At 47.3% G+C, this 18,963-nt stretch overlaps 1 protein-coding gene across 1 annotated transcript in view; it reads left to right on the top strand.

Moving 5' to 3' along the window:
- myo3a (myosin IIIA) overlaps positions 1–18,963 on the top strand; it is a 336,500-nt gene that overhangs the window by 237,079 nt on the left and 80,458 nt on the right. Inside the window, exons 20-22 of the mRNA XM_060920858.1 lie at positions 5,038–5,191; positions 7,495–7,583; positions 7,777–7,906. Coding sequence (XP_060776841.1) covers positions 5,038–5,191; positions 7,495–7,583; positions 7,777–7,906 — 373 coding nt within the window. The remainder of the gene's footprint in view (positions 1–5,037; positions 5,192–7,494; positions 7,584–7,776; positions 7,907–18,963) is intronic.

Raw genomic sequence — 18,963 nt, 5'->3', positions numbered from 1 at the left:
CTCCGCCCTCCTGTCACAGACCGGTGCTTGACCACGCCCCCGCTGCCACATACCCCCACCGCCCGACTCAGGCCGGGCAGCCGTCCGGCCCGCAGCCGACTCCCCCCCCCCTTGACGGGAGAGGAAGTCCGCCACGACCATCTGCGCCCCCGGCCTGTGGACCACCTTGAAATTAAAGGGTTGGAGTGCCAGATACCAACGGGTGATCCGCGCGTTGGCATCTTTCATGCGGTGGAGCCATTGGAGGGGCGCGTGGTCCGAACAGAGGGTGAAAGAGCGCCCCAGCAGGTAGTACCGGAGGGCGAGGACCGCCCATTTGATCGCCAGGCACTCCTTTTCGATCGTGCTGTAGCGCCCCTCACGCACTGACAGCTTGCGGCTGATGTATAGGACTGGGCGATCCTCCCCCTCCACCTGCTGGGACAAAACGGCCCCCAGCCCTCTGTCCGACGCATCCGTCTGTAACATAAAAGGGAGAGAGAAGTCAGGGGAGTGTAAAAGTGGCCCCCCACACAGTGCAGCCTTTACCTCAGAGAAAGCCCGCTGGCACTGCTCCGTCCACTGGACCGGATCTGGCGCCCCCTTTTTAGTGAGGTCAGTCAGCGGGCTGGTGACGTCCGAATAATTAGGTATAAACCTACGATAGTAGCCAGCCAGCCCCAGGAACTGTCTCACCCCCTTTTTGGTCTTGGGCCTCGGGCAGGCCGCAATCGCTGCTGTCTTATTAATTTGGGGACGCACCTGCCCGTTGCCCAAGTGGAAGCCCAGATACCGTACTTCCACCCGCCCAATCGCACACTTCTTTGGGTTGGCTGTTAGTCCCGCCCGTCTCAGCGACCTAAGGACGGCCCTCAGGTGTTGCAGGTGCCGCTGCCAGTCGTTACTATAAACGATAATGTCGTCCAGGTAGGCGGCCGCATAGGTGGCGTGGGGCCGGAGGACCCGGTCCATCAGCCGCTGAAACGTAGCGGGCGCCCCAAACAGCCCAAACGGAAGTGTGACGAACTGGTGTAAGCCGAACGGTGTGGAAAAGGCCGTTTTCTCCCGGGATAATGGAGTCAAGGGGATCTGCCAATATCCCTTCGTTAAATCCAGTGTCGAGTAAAAGCGAGCCGTGCCTAGTCGATCGAGCAGCTCATCAATACGAGGCATCGGGTACGCGTCGAATTTAGACACCGCGTTGACTTTTCTATAGTCCACACAGAACCGGACCGAGCCGTCGGCCTTGGGAACCAAGACCACCGGGCTGCTCCAGTCACTGTGGGACTCCTCGACGATGCCCATTTCGAGCATGGCCTGAAGTTCTTCCCGAACCACCTTTTTTTTGTGTTCGGGTAGTCTATAAGGGCGGCTACGCACTACCACCCCCGGGGGTGTCTCTATGTGGTGTTCTATGAGGTTAGTGCGACCGGGCAGGGGCGAGAACACATCCGAAAACTCGGCCTGCAACTGGGCGACCTCCGTGAGTTGGGTCGGGGAGAGGTGGTCTCCACAGGGGACCGGAGAGGTACGTGATGCCAAATCCCCTTTTTGAACCTCCGGCCCCAGCTCCGCCTTCTCCGGAACTACCGACACCAACGCCACGGGGACCTCCTCGTTCCAGAGTTTGAGCAGATTGAGGTGGTAAATCTGTAGCGCCCCACCCCTGTCTGTTCGCCTCACCTCATAGTCGACGTCCCCGACTCGCCGTGTGACCTCAAAGGGTCCTTGCCACTTGGCGATTAATTTGGAGCTCGACGTGGGCAAGAGTACGAGTACTTTATCTCCCGGTGTGAACTCTCTAAGGCGCGTACCCTTGTTGTACAGGCGGGCTTGCCGTTCCTGGGCCTGCCGCAAATTCTCCTGAGTTAGGTGGGTGAGCGTGTGGAGTTTTGCGCGCAGGTCCATAACGTACTGAATTTCATTCTTACTTTGTGAAGGTCCCTCCTCCCAATTTTCCCGCAGCACGTCCAGGATGCCGCGCGGCTTACGCCCATATAATAATTCGAACGGGGAGAACCCCGTGGAGGCTTGAGGGACCTCTCGCACTGAGAACAGCAAGGGTTCGAGCCACTTATCCCAATTACGTGCGTCCTCACTTACGAATTTCTTAATGATATTTTTGAGGGTGCGGTTGAACCGTTCTACTAAACCGTCCGTTTGTGGGTGATACACACTGGTGCGGATCGGCTTAATCCCCAATAACCCATACAGTTCGCGTAGTGTTCGTGACATAAACGTAGTGCCTTGATCAGTCAGAATCTCTTTCGGGATTCCAACTCGGGAGATGACGCGGAAGAGTGCCTCTGCAATACTGCGTGCTGAGATATTGCGCAGAGGCACTGCTTCCGGGTATCGCGTTGCATAGTCCACTAGAACTAATATAAAGCGGTACCCTCGTGCTGACCGATCTAATGGCCCGACGAGATCCATCCCAATTCTTTCAAACGGGGTCTCGATTAACGGTAGAGGGCGCAATGGCGCTTTTGGAATGGCCGCTGGATTTACTAACTGGCATTCGCGGCATGCCGTACACCACCTACGGACATCGCCGCGAATCCCCGGCCAATAGAATCGGGCCATTATTCGGGCTAGTGTTTTATCCTGCCCTAAGTGTCCAGCCATGGGATTAAAGTGAGCCGCCTGGAATACCAATTCCCGGCGGCTCTTTGGAATCAAAAGCTGCGTGACTCGCTCTTTAGTTTGAGTGTCCTGCGTCACTCGGTATAACCTATCCTTCATAATCGCGAAGTAGGGGAAGGACGGGGTGGCGTTCGGCGGGAGCGTTTGACCATCGATTACTCTCACTTGGTCAAACGCATGCCGCAGAGTCTCGTCTCGCGACTGCTCCAATGGGAAATCCGCGAGGGATTCCCCAATAGAGAGAGGAGGAGCCGGTGGCTCCTCACCCTGACGCGGAGATGACGTAGACGGCTCTGCGACAGCTGCTCCCGCCAAAACGACACCGGGACCTCCCCCTGTCAACTGGCAGGACCCACTCTCTACTAGGCGCGTCATTAAACCCCGAAATCCCGGCCAATCAGTCCCCAAAATTAACGAGTGGGTAAGGCGAGGATTAACCGCCGCCTTCACTATAAATTTTTCCCCTCTGAAAATAATATGGACCGACACCAAAGGGTAGCTGTGAACATCCCCGTGCACACACAAAACCTTCACCCCTTGTGCTCCCCCCAATGCCTCGTTTTGAACCAGGCTTTGGCGAATTGAGGTCTGATTACAACCAGAATCCACCAATGCCTGATATGTAGCCCCTTGGATACTCACCGGTATGCGATACGCTCCGGCCCGATCGAGGGCGGCCTCTGGCGCGTCGGGGATCCGAACCACCGCGCCCACTTCCATTGCTGTGCACTGCTGTTGAAGGTGGTCCGGTTCCCCGCAGCGCCAGCAAACCGGCCCGGGCTTCCCCTCTGCACCGGTGCTCTGGGGCTCACTCACCTGAGGTGGGGGAGAGACAGACACAGAAGGGAGAAACGGGAGGGCACCGCGGGTGCGGCGGGCCGGCAGGGGTGGTGCCGGCCCCCGCCTCCGCGGTGGGGGAATGGGGCGAGGACGGGACACAGAAGGAGGGGAGAGAGAGAGAGAAAGAGAAGAGGAGAGAAGAGATGTCGACATCTGCTGTCCTGCCGCCGAGACAGCCGCCAGATGATCCTCCACCAGCTCGACTGCCTGATCCAGCGACGCCGGGCGGTGGCACTGGACCCACTCCGCGGCTCCTGCTGGTAAGCGGGCGATGAACTGTTCCAGTACCACCTGATCGACGATTCCCTCGGCGTCGCGATCTTCGGCCCTCAGCCACCGCCAGCAGGCGTCCCGGAGCTGCTGGCCGAACGCGAACGGGCTGCCGACTTCCTCCATCCGCAGCGCGCGGAAGCGCTGGCGCTGCTGCTCCGGCGTGCGCCCCACGCGCTGAAGGACAGCCCGGCGAAGGTCGGCGTAGGCCAGCCGGCGATCGGCGGGGAGCTGTAGTGCCGCCAGCTGCGCCTCTCCCGTCAGGAGGGGGAGGAGGCGCGCCGCGCGCTGATCCATCGGCCACCCCGAGGCTTCAGCGACCTGCTCGAATAACGTGAAGAAAGCCTCGGGGTCATCCTGCGGGCCCATCTTAGTTAAGGTGAGGGGAGACGGGCCCGCGGCCGGAGCGCTGGTGGGCCCCGCCGACGCGAGGAGACGCCGGAACGCCTTGCGATCTTCTTGCTGGGCCAGCACCAGGGCATCGAAGCGCCGCTCTTGTTCCTTTCGGAGTGTGACGAGCGCCTGGTGCTGGCTTTGCTGAGCCGTGGCGAGGGCGTGGACCAGGTCGGTGAACGGGGAGGATTCCATGGGGCTGCTGGGTTGGTGCTCCATTATCCCGGGTTTCGGCACCACTGTAGCTTTCCCTAGGTGTGGGTGGAGCACAGAGGACGGCAGGACAGAGATCAGGTTCAACAAATCGTTTTATTGCTTCCACTTTTCAGGGAACACAATCGGTCTAAACCAGACACACACACACACATCCGATGTCTGGTTCGGGAGAGATCTCCTCTGCTCTCGCTCTCCCTCCCTAAATAGGGCGCGGTCCCTGGGAAGACACACAAACACAGGTTAATTGCTCTCAGGTGAAATGAATCTGCCACTTACCTTCCCTGACTCCGCCCTCCTGTCACAGACCGGTGCTTGACCACGCCCCCGCTGCCACAGACACATTTTAGTAATCGGTACCAGCTAGTTGATTAGATTTACATGTACTGATGATGGAATAACTTTTTTTATAGCCTAAATCGTAGCCTAAATTTTAGCCAAAGATTGCTGTTTAGTCAATAGCGCAAGCATGACATGCTACATATAGGAGTGGAGTACTCACTCAGTGTTGTTCGTCTGTATTAATGTGCTTAACTATCGGACTAGCTCACCATACCTTGGGGTTAAAATGTATTTGCTACATTTTCAGCCTGGTTAATTAGGTTGACAGGCAAGCAAAACATAAAACACTGGTGATTTCACTTGCCCCATGGGCTAGCTAATGGACTTATGATTTGTCCATCTCTGAATACACTGCAGGATGAGTACCTGAATGAGGACGTGGACGTGCGAGTGATTGAGTATGAGGACAACCGGCCCCTGCTGGATCTTTTCCTGCAGAAGCCCATGGGTATGCTGTCACTGCTGGATGAAGAGAGCAAATTCCCCCAGGCTACGGATCAGACCCTCGTCGGCAAGTTATACCCATCCTACACATACACATACTCACACACTCACACACAGTGTCACAGATATCATCAGGTTCTTCTATATGACCTTCAGGAGTCATATGGGCATACATATATATATATGCAAGAACTGTATTTTATCTGATTCCGTGCTATTTTTCAGTGTTATGACATTTTTATTTATAAAATGATATTTTTACCTGTGCCAGCTTTGTTGGAGGAGGTTATGTTTTCACTTCAGTTTGTTTGTCTGTTCTCAAAATAACTCAATGTATTGAACTGATTTTGATGAAATTTGGAAGAAAGGTGGGCCATGGCCTAAAGAACCATTGCCTAGATTTTGATCCAAATCAGGATATGTATGTGGATCCAGGATCCAGATGTGTATACAGATCCGGATATATTTGCTTGTTCCCAACATAACTCAAAAAATATAGAATGGATTTGGATGAAATTTGGAGGAAAGGTGAGCCATTGGCCAAGGAACAATTGATTAGAATTTGATGTAAATCCGGATATGTGGCTTGGCAGAGGTATGAACTCGATTGAGCGACCTTCTAGTTTTTTTATAAAACCATGAAACTGGGGTTTTCTATGGAGCACTATTGTTTTGCAAGCAGTTGAGAGTGAGTGAAATGAAAACCTCTAGATTTCTTTCCGGTTCCTAATTTATGTCATACTTTCGAAGGTATTTCATTTGACTCACCGTCTTATATATTCATCTCATCTCATTATCTCTAGCCGCTTTATCCTGTTCTACAGGGTTGCAGGCAAGCTCGAGCCTATCCCAGCTGACTACGGGCGAAAGGCAGGGTACACCCTGGACAAGTCACCAGGTCATCACAGGGCTGACACATTGACACAGACAACCATTCACACTCACATTCACACTTACGGTCAATTTAGAGTCACCAGTTAACCTAACCTGCATGTCTTTGGACTGTGGGGGAAACCGGAGCACCCGGAGGAAACCCACGCGGACACGGGGAGAACATGCAAACTCCACACAGAAAGGCCTTCGCCGGCCACGGGGCTCAAACCCGGACCTTCTTGCTGTGAGGCGACAGCGCTAACCACTACACCACCATGCCGCCCTTATATATTATATTTCATATTATAGAAAAGTTTTTGAGAATTCGTGTGATATTTTTGTCAAATCACATGGCCTTATTAGCTCATCTGGCTGACAAGCGATGAGTTTATGCCATCATGTGTTGTCCGTCGTCTGTCCAGTGTCATCCACATTTCACGAAAATTGCTTCTTCTCTCTCAATTCTTCACTGATTTTTATTCTTTTTGGCAGGAAGGTAGGTCTGTCTGGGGTGCATATAGCTTCTACCCAAATTTGCATAATTGGAATTAATAATGAAGATATGGCATAATCAATCAATCCCTAACGAGCAATTTCCAGGCAAATTGCTTCTTCTCCCTCAATTCTTCACCGATTTTGATTCTTTCTGGCATGAAGGTAGGGGTACCTAGGGTGCATGTAACTTCTACCCAGATTTGCTTCATTACAATTATTAATGAAGTTATGGACTAATTAAACCTTAATGAGCAGTTCAACAAAAATCGCTTCTTCTTGGTCAATTCCTCGCCATTTTGGATTCCTTCTGGCAAATAGGTCAGTATTCCTATATACAGTGTAAATAGCTTGCAACCCTGGCGACTTGTCCAGGGTGTACCCCGCCTTTCGCCTGTAGTCAGATGGGATAGGCTCCAGCTTGCCTGCGACCCTGTAGAAGGATAAAGCGGCTAGAGATAATGAGATGAGATAAAATAGCTTGCAACATTTACTGCGCCCATAAGGTGGCCCACTTTAGATCGTTCCTTCTGGACTAGATGGGGTCAGAGTGAGCTACGCCATCATTGGCAGTCTCGTTATTAAGTACTTACAGTGCTTGCGAACAACAACAACAACTGGAAAGTTCAATTATATGATAACAGTATAACATTTGATCCATATGGAACCAGTGGCACTGCACGTGCATTAATGGTACCTGGGGGGTTGTGAGAGTTTTAGTCACTGAGGAGGCCTGTATGGTTTTTGGTTGTGTTATATGGACATGTTTGTGATGGGTTGGGTGTGTGAAAGGAGAACTAAGAAAATGAATATCTTTAGGTGAGTTTTAGGGATAGATAACATGGGGGAGTGTGACTGTCCGACAGTTACTATAAATGCCACTGTTTTCTGAACACCTGTTATTGTTTCTGGATGTACTGTACATTACATTAATCCATGGATTGCTGGATGAATACATTTATTTAGGAATAAAGATCATGTTAATTCACACTCTTGCTCATTCAGAGAAATTCAAGGACAACCTAAAATCGAAAAACTTCTGGAGACCAATGAGGGTTGATCTTGGGTTTGGAATCAACCACTATGCTGGAAAGGTATGGATATTTCCCTTTTAAAGTGTGATTAATGGAGTACTGTATCATGGAATTGTGTATAGTATTGGGTTCACAGTCACACAATAAACAATGCATCTCTTTTGAAAAAAAATTATCCATTATATTTATCACATTTTTGAGTAACATTGTGTTTAAGATACATTCATGTGATTTTCTTGAATGTACTGATCAGGTGATCTATAATGCTTCTGGGTTCCTGGCTAAGAACCGAGACACTCTTCCTGCTGACATCATCCTGCTGTTGAGATCTTCAGAGAATGAGCTGATTCGCAAATTAGTCACTAATCCGCTCACTAAAACAGGTACCAATAGACTGAGAAAGCTGTTTTATATACTGAAGGTATTGCCAGAGCTGAGAGAAAGACACAATGGTCTTTACACAGTAAGGAAGATCTAATGTTCTGGAACTTGGTTTTCTCCACATGCATGTTTTCATCCACATCGTTGTACAAATTTATGATGTCTTGAAATGCCACACATTTCACAAAATTTGACATAAGAAAACTGGATTCAACATAAAATAATGTGCTGTTTATATGTTTTGTGACCAAGCCTGGACTCACAACCAAAGTACAGCACAGTGGTCATGAAGCAGGAATAGAGTTAATGTCGACAAAACTACCAGGTACTCATCACAAAAACAAGAAATGCAAATTATGAAAAAGCTTATTTCAGTACAATAAATAAAATTGAGACAAAAGCGTATAATTAGTAGATTGATCATATCATATTGATCATAAATAAAACACGGAACAGGTGAACACAATCAGGTAACAAACCACTGACAAGACGGGGTGGTGATATGGCGAGATGAGACACCCAAATGATCACAGGTGCATGCCGTATCTCCATAGGAACAACTATGCAAACTGTGATGAACAACCAAAAAAAAAACCAACAACAAACCATAAAAATCTATTTGACTGAGAAAGCTGATGAAAAGTGGATTATTAAAATTCAGCCTGTGTTTTTTTTCCAGTCGAACCACATTTACTTTTAGTGTCTTTTTCTTCTAGAGTCCAGTTTCTTCATCCTTCCTACCACATTTTCAGAAATAAACTGCACTTTATTTTTCCGCTAAGATGGTACCATTACAGGTGCATGTTTTGTATCTTTAGTGTGGATATTTCATGTAGGAATGGAACATTAATGAGCTTTAATGACTTGTGGTCCTTAAAGGGATCCTCCAGTGGATTGATTTTCAAACTTATTTGATCTTGAAAAGGGCGGCACGGTGGTGTAGTGGTTAGCGCTGTCGCCTCACAGCAAGAAGGTCCGGGTTCAAGCCCCGTGGCCAGCGAGGGCCTTTCTGTGCGGAGTTTGCATGCTCTCCCCGTGTCCGCGTGGGTTTCCTCCGGGTGCTCCGGTTTCCCCCACAATCCAAAGACATGCAGGTTAGGTTAACTGGTGACTCTAAATTGACCGTAGGTGTGAATGTGAGTGTGAATGGTTGTCTGTGTCTATGTGTCAGCCCTGTGATGACCTGGCGACTTGTCCAGGGTGTACTCCGCCTTTCACCCGTAGTCAGCTGGGATAGGCTCCAGCTTGCCTGCGACCCTGTAGAACAGGATAAAGCGGCTAGAGATAATGAGATGAGATGATCTTGAAAAATCTAACTTTCATTTTTTGGAGACCAAATAGTTTTTGAGAAAAATGCATTTTTTAGAATATCGGATGGACTTCCTGTCGTAGTGACATATGCAATGACATCAGGTCATGGCAACTTGCAACAGCTTCAGTCACCTCAGTGTGTTTTTAGTATGAAATCTCTACTAAGTTTACATTTTAGTATGGCTTTACTGTCCCAATTCAAACCAGAATATAATGAAAATGAAACAGTGGATTACGAAAGTGATTCCAGCAGAGAAAATAACGACAAAACAGAGCTCAACTCCAAAAATAGAGTATCCAAAGAAGTTTCATCATGGTGGTGTTGTGGCCACTATGGAAACAGACAAAATGTTTATCTGTTTCCATGAATTGCAGTCTCTCTCATATTTAACAGAAGGTATTGTGTCTGAATCGAACACTCCATGTCAAAAGAAGTTTCATCATGATGTTGTAGACCAGGGGTGTCAAACCTGATCCATAAAGGGCCTTGTGGCTGCAGGTTTTCATTCCAGCCATGCAGCAGCACACCTGACTTGGCTCATTCAATCAACTGAACTGTCTTCACACAGTCAAATACTTGCAGCCACACCCACCCTTGATTAAAGGGTGGGTGTGTCAGTTGATTGAATAAGCCAAATCAGGGTGCTGCTGCATGGCTGGAATGAAAACCTGCAGCCACACGGCCCTTTATGGATCAGGTTTGACACCCCTGTTGTAGACAATGTCCAATCTTGGAAACAGATGAAATGTGTCCTGTATTTGTTGCTGCGTATTACCTTGCGTTAGAGTCTCATTCAGCACAAGGTGTCTTGTCTAAATATGCTCATTTGTTTGAAATTTCGATACTACAAAGAGTCATCTCATCTCATCATCTCTAGCCGCTTTATCCTGTTCTACAGGGTTGCAGGGGGAGCTGGAGCCTATCCCAGCTGACTATGGGCGAAAGGCGGGGTACACCCTGGACAAGTCGCCAGGTCATCACAGGGCTGACACATAGACACAGACAACCATTCACACTCACATTCACACCTACGGTCAATTTAGAGTCACCAGTTAACCTAACCTGCCATGTCTTTGGACTGTGGGGGAAACCGGAGCACCCGGAGGAAACCCACGCGGACACGGGGAGAACATGCAAACTCCGCACAGAAAGGCCCTCGTCGGCCACGGGGCTCGAACCCAGACCTTCTTGCTGTGAGGAGACAGCGCTAACCACTACACCACTGTGCCGCCCCACAAAGAGTCATGATAGAACAAAGTCGAAACTAACCTCTTGGTGGTGTTGTCTCTCTTGATGTTCAACACTGCATCGGCGGACTTTTGGAGTTGAATGATGGGCAAATGGGTCATTCTAGAATTCTGGGTAAATTTCACATCTCCAAGATAAACCTTTTGTTATTTTTCACAAAATAAATCTTTACTGAATCAGTTTTGAACAATAATGCAAATTATGACAAACTTTCACCAATAGCAATGCTTGATGTCCATTTTAGACCCAATTTATCCATAAAACATTAACTCAGTGACTCCCCCCTCCCCCCACACTATTGGCTGTATTCAACTCCTGATTCATCCATTCAACTCGAATAAACAGGAAGTGATTCAGTCTAACAGTCTGTTTTTGGGGGCTTATTCTATTAACTGTTATAAAATCAACTGTATAGAAAGTCTATTTTCTGTATTATGTGAAATTTCAGTCCGTCCCAATGTTCTTGTCAACTCTTAACTCTGTTAATAAACCTGCATAAAATCTACAAAGGCTTTTAATGATGCGCATGACACCTGCCCCGAGTGATGTCACTTCCTCTGGTGGGAAACTTCAGAAAGGCAGTGAGGTGTGTTCTGTTTCTTCTCTCGTTAATTTGAACAAAATGTTGAGGATTTTACACCAATGGTAGATTAATTATTTGTCAAATCTGTTATTGTGATATTGGAGTGAATCTCTCACTCATTTAAAAAAAAAATGATAAAAATTCATAAAATTCTGTTTTTATACATGACATGTAGTAGCTAGTTTGAGGTTAGCATGTGGCGTTAAGACACAAAATGGTGGAAAATGTCAACTCTGTTATCGTCGATTCTGTAAATGGATTGCCCAGTTTAATGATAACCGAGTTGACTATAACTAACAGAGTCAACACTTGAAATGTACCCGGAATTATAGAATGGGCCATATATTGTTGGCATGGTATCGTCTTTTAGCTTTCTTTTAATCCTAGAAGTCCCCATTCATCTTGCTTTTAATTCCATCGAATGACTGAAAATGGATGGTTCAAAATGTTCGGAACATAAGTTGGGCACCACTGGAAGGTTGGTTTGAGGTCTTCCGATGGCGTGAATCCATTTCTTGCAAATAACTGGGCAATTCTGGCCAGGTAAATGGCTCTTGTCTATCTTTTTAGCATCATTGTGGCATTTATATGCTACACAATGAGGCATACGGATTTAAAAACTGATCAATTCAGTAAAAATACTTGTAAAACTAGCAAAACTATGATGTAGACAGAGAATATAAACAGCTGAGTTGCTCCAAGTGACCACTACCTGATGTAATTGCATACGGCACTACCACAGGAAGCCCATCTGATATTCTAAAAAGATGCATTTTTCTCGACAACTCGTCATTTGTTGGCTATCCATCACTAGCAATGATGACTGCTTCATTAGGATGTGCAGAAACACAGATGGGCTGCGAGGCCCGCACCAGAATGACAGTTGTCTGCAGCGGTGGCATGAATGGCCTATTCTCCTCTCCTAACGAAGGCAAGACATTAAGGTAAGACAAACAATGTTGTGCCCCCACCGTGTTGTCTCTCTGGACCTCCAGACCTGATGCCAAGTGGTGCACAAAAGTGCCACAGACCTGACGGGTATGGAAGTTGCCCTGCAGTGACAACTGACTTGCTGAGTGATGCCATCCATTGGCCATTTGAGTCGCTCTTCCACCTGCCATCTGGTGGTGTACCATTGACCCTGTTGGGTTCATCTCCTACATTACACTGAAAAGTGCCCTGCTGCCAGCACCTTATTGGTGATGTACTATTTAACACACATCTGGAACCCAGGCAGATGCTAACACTCCAGGTCAGAGTGGACCTGGGAGCAATGGTGATTAAGGGCTCCACTTCCCCCATACTCAAGTCCTTCCAGACCTAAGACTCATCACCGGTTGCAGTTTAAAGTCATACCCAGGACTAAACTCTACAACTATTTGGTCTCCAAAAATGACAGATTTTTGAAATCTGCAACTAATGTTACATAAAATAAGTTTGAAAATCAATCCCTTTAAGGAGGATCTCTTTGAGGGTCAATTACCTGTATGTATCTTAAATGACATAATGTTTTCCAGGTATATACTAAAAGTACAAAACACATCCCCTTACGGTACCACCTCAGAGGTCAGGAAAAGTACTGTTCTGTGTCTGTATTTCTGAGAGTACAGGATTTACATCGTCTACAGTTTTCCTATACAGCAGTGATGTCAGACTCCAGCCCTTAAACATTATACCACTGCATTGCAGAGTTTAGCATTTTACTTCCTTGAGCACACTTTAGTCCAGTATTTAGCTGATCAGCAAGTTCCCAACACCTTCATATGACGATGTATTAGAAGAAATACACAAATCTTTGTAAAGCTGTCTCTACATAATAATGTCTATCCAAGCTGTCTGGTTTATAAAGCAGGACTCTATAGAGCGCTTTCTAACAAAATACCATGATGAGATTCAATCTCTGATGCTCATTAGCTATACAGAGAGAAAAACTGGACTGGATTGTGTTTGTTGTCAGGTTAGTGAACACTGCCCGTTCATATTGTTATTGAACATTGTGTTAATCTGTTTCAGTGCAGATGTTTGTTCTGTTCTTGCAGCGTCCTGGCCATATATTGTTGGTGGCCTATTTAAGGTCAAAACCTTTCCACTGCAGAGTGAGTACAGCAAACAGGTGATGCTGGAGGCCAAACGAATCAACTCTCAAATCTATTCACATGTTAATAACTCTTAATTAAGCTTTGTATGGGCTTGACACAGACCTGCACACACTTCTAGCTAAGTGATGGTTGGGTATATGTCACTGTGCCCAGCCAGAGTATAATAAGCTAAATTAAATACACCTTAGGGTTCCTGCATTCCCAAAAGGCAATAATGTAAGGAAGAAATTGAATAAGTTATGTATACAGCGATCAGCTACAACATTAAAACCACTGACAGGTGAAGAAGTGAATAACATTGATTATCTCATGACAGTGGCACCTGTCAGGGGGTGGGATATATTTGACAGAAAGAGAACAATCAGTTCTTGAAGTTAATGTTTTGGAAGCAGGAACAATGGGCAAGCGGAAGGAGTGACTTTGACAAGGGCCAAACTGTCATGGTTAGATAACTGGGTCTGAGCATTTCCAAAATGGCACATCTTGTGGGGTGTTCCTGGTATGCAGTGGTTAGTGCCTACCAAAAGTGGTCCAAGGATCCAAAGGACAAACCAGTGAACCGGTGACAGGGTCATGGGTGTCAAAGGCTCATTGATTCAGATGAGGCATGAAGGCTAGCCCATATGGTCCAGTCCCACAGAAGAGCTACTGTAGCACAAACTGCTGACAAGGTTAATATGGGCACCTTTCTGTTTTAGTCAGCAGTAACTTTTTCAGTAGTTTGTGCTACAGTAGCTCTTCTGTGGGACTGGACCGTATGGGCTAGCTGAGTGGGATTGGATAATGAAGTGCAACCTGCAGCGCAGAATGTGCTCTTTCCTCACTGCAATGACTGGTCAGCTAGTCAATGTAACCCATTTTACGCAGATTCACATGACCTGTTTGACTAGTTGCTCCATCTAAAAAGGTGGCCCTGATTCTGACTACTGGCAAACGAAAGTCTGAACTTGAGACCTTGTAAGTATTGAACTTCACAATTCCGGTTCATTTTTTCCAAAATTGTTCTCAGCTTATTTGTTTTTAACATTCTGGAACATGACAATTGCATTATAATTTGGTTTCTGCATTAGTTGTATTGACACCGAGTGATTTATATCCAACACACACTTAGCTGGAAGTAGTAATGGATCTGTGGAGAAAAGCCTGTACAGTACATATTGGTAGCTAGTACTCAGTTCATCTTGCTCTGCTATCTAATGAAGTTCTAATCTCTGGGAGAATCTCTGTGGTGATTATTTATGGTGATTAGCGTCGTATTTTAGTAAAGTCTTCACCTTCAGGTCCTCAACATGGATGACTTCAAAATTCATTCTTTCTTTTCTGGAGTAGTGTTTGACTTTAACCAGGTCTGTGCAACTAACAGGTCTGAAAGCACAGGCTGAGCAGGTCCAGCTGGGAATGCAAACCATTCATGAGGCATTTTTACAAATCCAACTTTACAGACAAGCTGTTTCAAGAAGATAACAGAGCAGAAATGAATCAATTTCTCATGAATGCAGACCTGGGAAATCAAAATAATATGTTTAAAGTGAATGTAATGTCCTTAAACCACACTTTTTTCCTTGTACAAAGGAACAATCATTATGTTGATTGACCATGTGTTTTTGAACCATAGCTGATCCAAAAGGCCATAAATTGAGGGAAAATCAATAAGATCAGCCAAGTTTCATGGAATCTGCCGAGACTCATCCGAAAGATTCCGAAATGGTGCGTGACGTCACACGTGTAACAATCCAGGTATCAATTTCGTTCCCGTGCGCAACAGTGGTGAGGCCAGTCTCGATATGGAATCACTATTTGGAGAGAATTCTGATAGTGATTGGGATTCTTATATGTCGGATGAAGGGGCAGGTGATTATCAAGGATATTCCAGAGAAAATGGTTATCTTTTCGAGCCCCCAAGATAAGAAACTACCAGTTCACTCAGTTCACGACAGTGTTCCGCTGTAGCACGAGAGATGGAGAGATGGCTGGATATAGAGAGAGAAATGTGCAGAACACAGTGGTTACCTTTCATTATGTTTTCCTGAACAAAACTAAAAACAAATCAAGTCTTGCAATATTGCAATCTGAGGGCATTTACAGTTGTGGTCAGAAGTTTACATACAGTGATATGAATGTCATGGCAATATTTGGGCTTTCAGTAATTTCTTTGAACTGTTCTTTTTCTGTGGCAGAATGACTGTACAGCATACATCTTTAATTAAAAAAAAATAGAATTTGGTGCACAAGTTTTAATTTTCTTTGGGTTTTCTGAAGTCAACACAGGATTATTATACATTCAAGGTCAAAAATGTATACACTCACTTAGATTATTAATTCAGAGGTGCTGAAACATCCAAAATGTCTCTTATCTTGCCAAGGCCGAGGTCTCTTAACTTCCTGTTAGTGATCATGATTGACTACAGCTGGTAGCTTCTCTGTGCCTTCATAAAAAGGGTTTGTTTACAGCACTCATTGAATTGACCAACACACAATACAATGGAAAAGTCCAAGGAGCTCAGTGCAGATCTGAGAAAGAGGATCACAGATGTACACAACTCTGGAATGTCTCTTGGAGCTATTTCTAAACAACTGCAAATTCCAAGATCAGTTCAAACAATTGTATCCAAGTTATTATGAGGTGTAGTCACTTTGCCAAGCCACTTTGCTTCAAGAAAACCGAAACTGTCACCCTCAGCTGAAAGGAAATTGGTTTGGATGGTCAGGAACAACCTGGGAACCACCATGGCACAGCCCTGCCATGAACTGGAAGCTGATGGATCACTGTCTACAGTTCAGATCACCATGGGCTAAGAGGCTGCTATCCAAGAAATAACCCCCTGCTCCAAAATTCACACCTTCAAGCTTAACTAAAGTTTGAAGTTGACCACATGTTAGGGTTTTGCTGGGATTCAAACCTGGTTCGTTGGTGTGATGATCCAGCAAACCCCCACTAGGCCACCAGGGGAATGACTCAAATGCAGAGGCGTGAGGCGGAAGTAGAAAAAGTAACAAAAGGTTTATTTATACTATGTACACTATATACAATCCAGGGCAAAACAAAAAAAACAAAAACAGAGTATAATTCAAAAAGAAAAAGGCAAAAATGCAAAAGCTCAGAAGATCCACAAAACACAGTACAAAGGAAACTGGAGATAAACATAACAGCACAAAGACTCCGTGACAAGAGGACTGAACTCAGGGGGTATAAATACACAAACTAATTAAGGACACAGGTGAAGATAATTAGGACTAAACAGGCAATTAACAAAAACACAAAACACAGGAACAGTGGCGGCCTCTAGAGGCCAAAATAAACATGACACGAAAAGGAAATAACAGCGGCCTCTAGAGGCCAAAACAGTCCAGGTCCTAACAGGACCCCCCCCCTCTAGGAGCGTCTCCTGACGTTCCCAGGGCGATCCGGATGGGCCGAATGGAAGTCCTGACACAGTTCTTTATCTAGGACATCCCGAGCAGGAACCCAGCAGCGCTCCTCAGGACCATAGCCCTCCCTGTCCACCAGATATTGCAACCCACCGCGGACCCTGCAGGAGTCAAGCAGGCGATGCACAGTGAACACAGTCTGCCCCTGGAAGATGCAGGGGGGGTGGGGGTTCCTAGGGGCAGGGGCATATGTAGACGTCAGTACAGGCCGCAACAGGGAAACATGGAAAGTGGTATGCGTTCCGTAGGTCCAACTTGGTGAAGACGGTGGCGCCTTGGAGCAGGTCGAAAGCAGTGGACATCAGCGGAAGGGGATATCGGTTGTGCACAGTGATCTTGTTCAGGCCCCTGTAGTCAATACATGGTCGAAGCCCCCCATCCTTCTTGCCGACAAAGAAGAAGCCGGCACCAGCAGGTGAGGTGGAGGGTCGAATGAACCCAGAGACCAGGGCGTCTTTGAGGTATTCCTCCATAGCCTTGCGTTCTGGCTGAGAGAGGGAAAACAGTCTGCCACGAGGAGGGGTAGTCCCAGGGAGCAAGTCGATGGCACAGTCGTAGGCCCAGTGCGGAGGAAGAACGGCGGCCCTGCTCTTGCTGAATACCTCCTTGAGATCCCAGTACTCTGTGGGAACTTGAGATAACTCGGTGAGATCAGGAGGCTCGGCAGGAGACACAGGAGAGCTAGAGAGCAAACAAGAGGCATGGCATGCAGGGCCCCATTCCACAACCTGGCTTGTTACCCAGTCTATGCGAGGGTTGTGGCGAGTAAGCCAAGGAAGGCCTAGAATAACTGGGAACTCAGGTGAAGGAATCAGGTGCAGGGATATTTCTTCCTTGTGACCTTGAGACTGGAGGAAGACTGGAGAAGTAACTTGAGTGACTCTTCCATCACCTAACGCTTGGCCATCGAGGGCAGACACAGACAGAGGGACTTCAAGAGGTGCAGTAGGTATATTGATGCTTTGGGCGAAGTGAATATCCATAAAGTTCCCAGCCGCCCCTGAGTCTATCAAAGCTTGACAAGAGTGGACAGACTCACCCCAGGAGATGGAGACCGGGATGTAGATTCCTTGGCCAGGGAGTCCGGGAGAGAGGGTAGGCCCCGTCACAACCCTCCCTCGGCTGGACGGGGCAGTCCTTTTCCCAAGAGTTCGGGACATGATGCTCGGAAGTGACCAGGCTTGCCACAGTAGATGCAACACTTGTCCCTCCTTCTGCGCTCCCTCTCAGATGCGGAGAGGCGAGTACGACCCACTTGCATGGGTTCTGGACAGTCACTGAAGGAGGTAGACGTCTCCAGGTAGAGGTAGGGAGGCTGGGGGGGCTCAAGGCTTGGTGGCGTTCTCTCATCCTGTTGTCCAGACGAATAGCATGTGAGATGAGGGTTTCGAGGTCACTTGGGCATCCAATAGAGGCCAGACCATCCTTGATGGGGTCAGACAGACCATGGTGGAAGGCTGACACCAGGGCAGTCTCGTTCCATTCACTTACTGCTGCGAGTGTTCGGAACGAGATGGCGTAATCTGCAACGCTTCCTCCTTGCCGGATGGACATGAGCTTTCGGGCTGTGTCGGTACTGATGTCTGCCTGATCGAAGACCAGAAGCATCTCTTCAGAAAACAGCTGGAAATCAAAGCACTCAGGTCCCTGTCTTTGCCAGATAGCAGTAGCCCAGGCTCGTGCCTTACCAGCTAATAAGGTGATCACAAAGGCAATCTTGCGGCGATCCGTAGTGTAGGTGGTAGGCTGAAGCTCAAAGGTGAGTTGACACTGGGTAAGGAACTCTCGGCACTCACTGTGCTTGCCGTCGTACCTCTGTGGTGCAGGAAGGCTGGGTTCGCGAGGTGAAGAAGGCAGCATGGCAGGAGGCACTGGAGCAGGAGCTGGATCAGGAGATGCAGGCAGAGATGTCAGCTGTGCCAGGGTTTTCCCAATTTGCTGAAGCAGTTCCTCGTGGCGAGCAAGGGCCTCACGTTGGCTGGTGAGCGTACGTCCATGAGCGTCCATGGTCGCTCTGAAGCATGTCAAAGCTGCCATAATTCCCTGAAGGTTGGCCGGGTAGACAGTTGAAGCAGCCTCTGCTGAGTCCGTCATGACGGAGTCTTTCTGTTAGGGTTTTGCTGGGATTCGAACCTGGTTCGTTGGTGTGATGAACCAGCAAACCCCCACTAGGCCACCAGGGGAATGACTCAAATGCAGAGGCGTGAGGCGGAAGTAGAAAAAGTAACAAAAGGTTTATTTATACTATGTACACTATATACAATCCAGGGCAAAACAAAAAAAACAAAAACAAAGAGTATAATTCAAAAAGAAAAAGGCAAAAATGCAAAAGCTCAGAAGATCCACAAAACACAGTACAAAGGAAACTGGAGATAAACATAACAGCAC

Source organism: Neoarius graeffei, chromosome 5, assembly GCF_027579695.1.
Source record: "Neoarius graeffei isolate fNeoGra1 chromosome 5, fNeoGra1.pri, whole genome shotgun sequence".
NCBI lineage: Eukaryota > Metazoa > Chordata > Actinopteri > Siluriformes > Ariidae > Neoarius > Neoarius graeffei.
The sequence above is the reverse complement of the archived record's forward strand: the minus strand, read 5'-3'. Positions and strand labels throughout refer to the sequence as shown.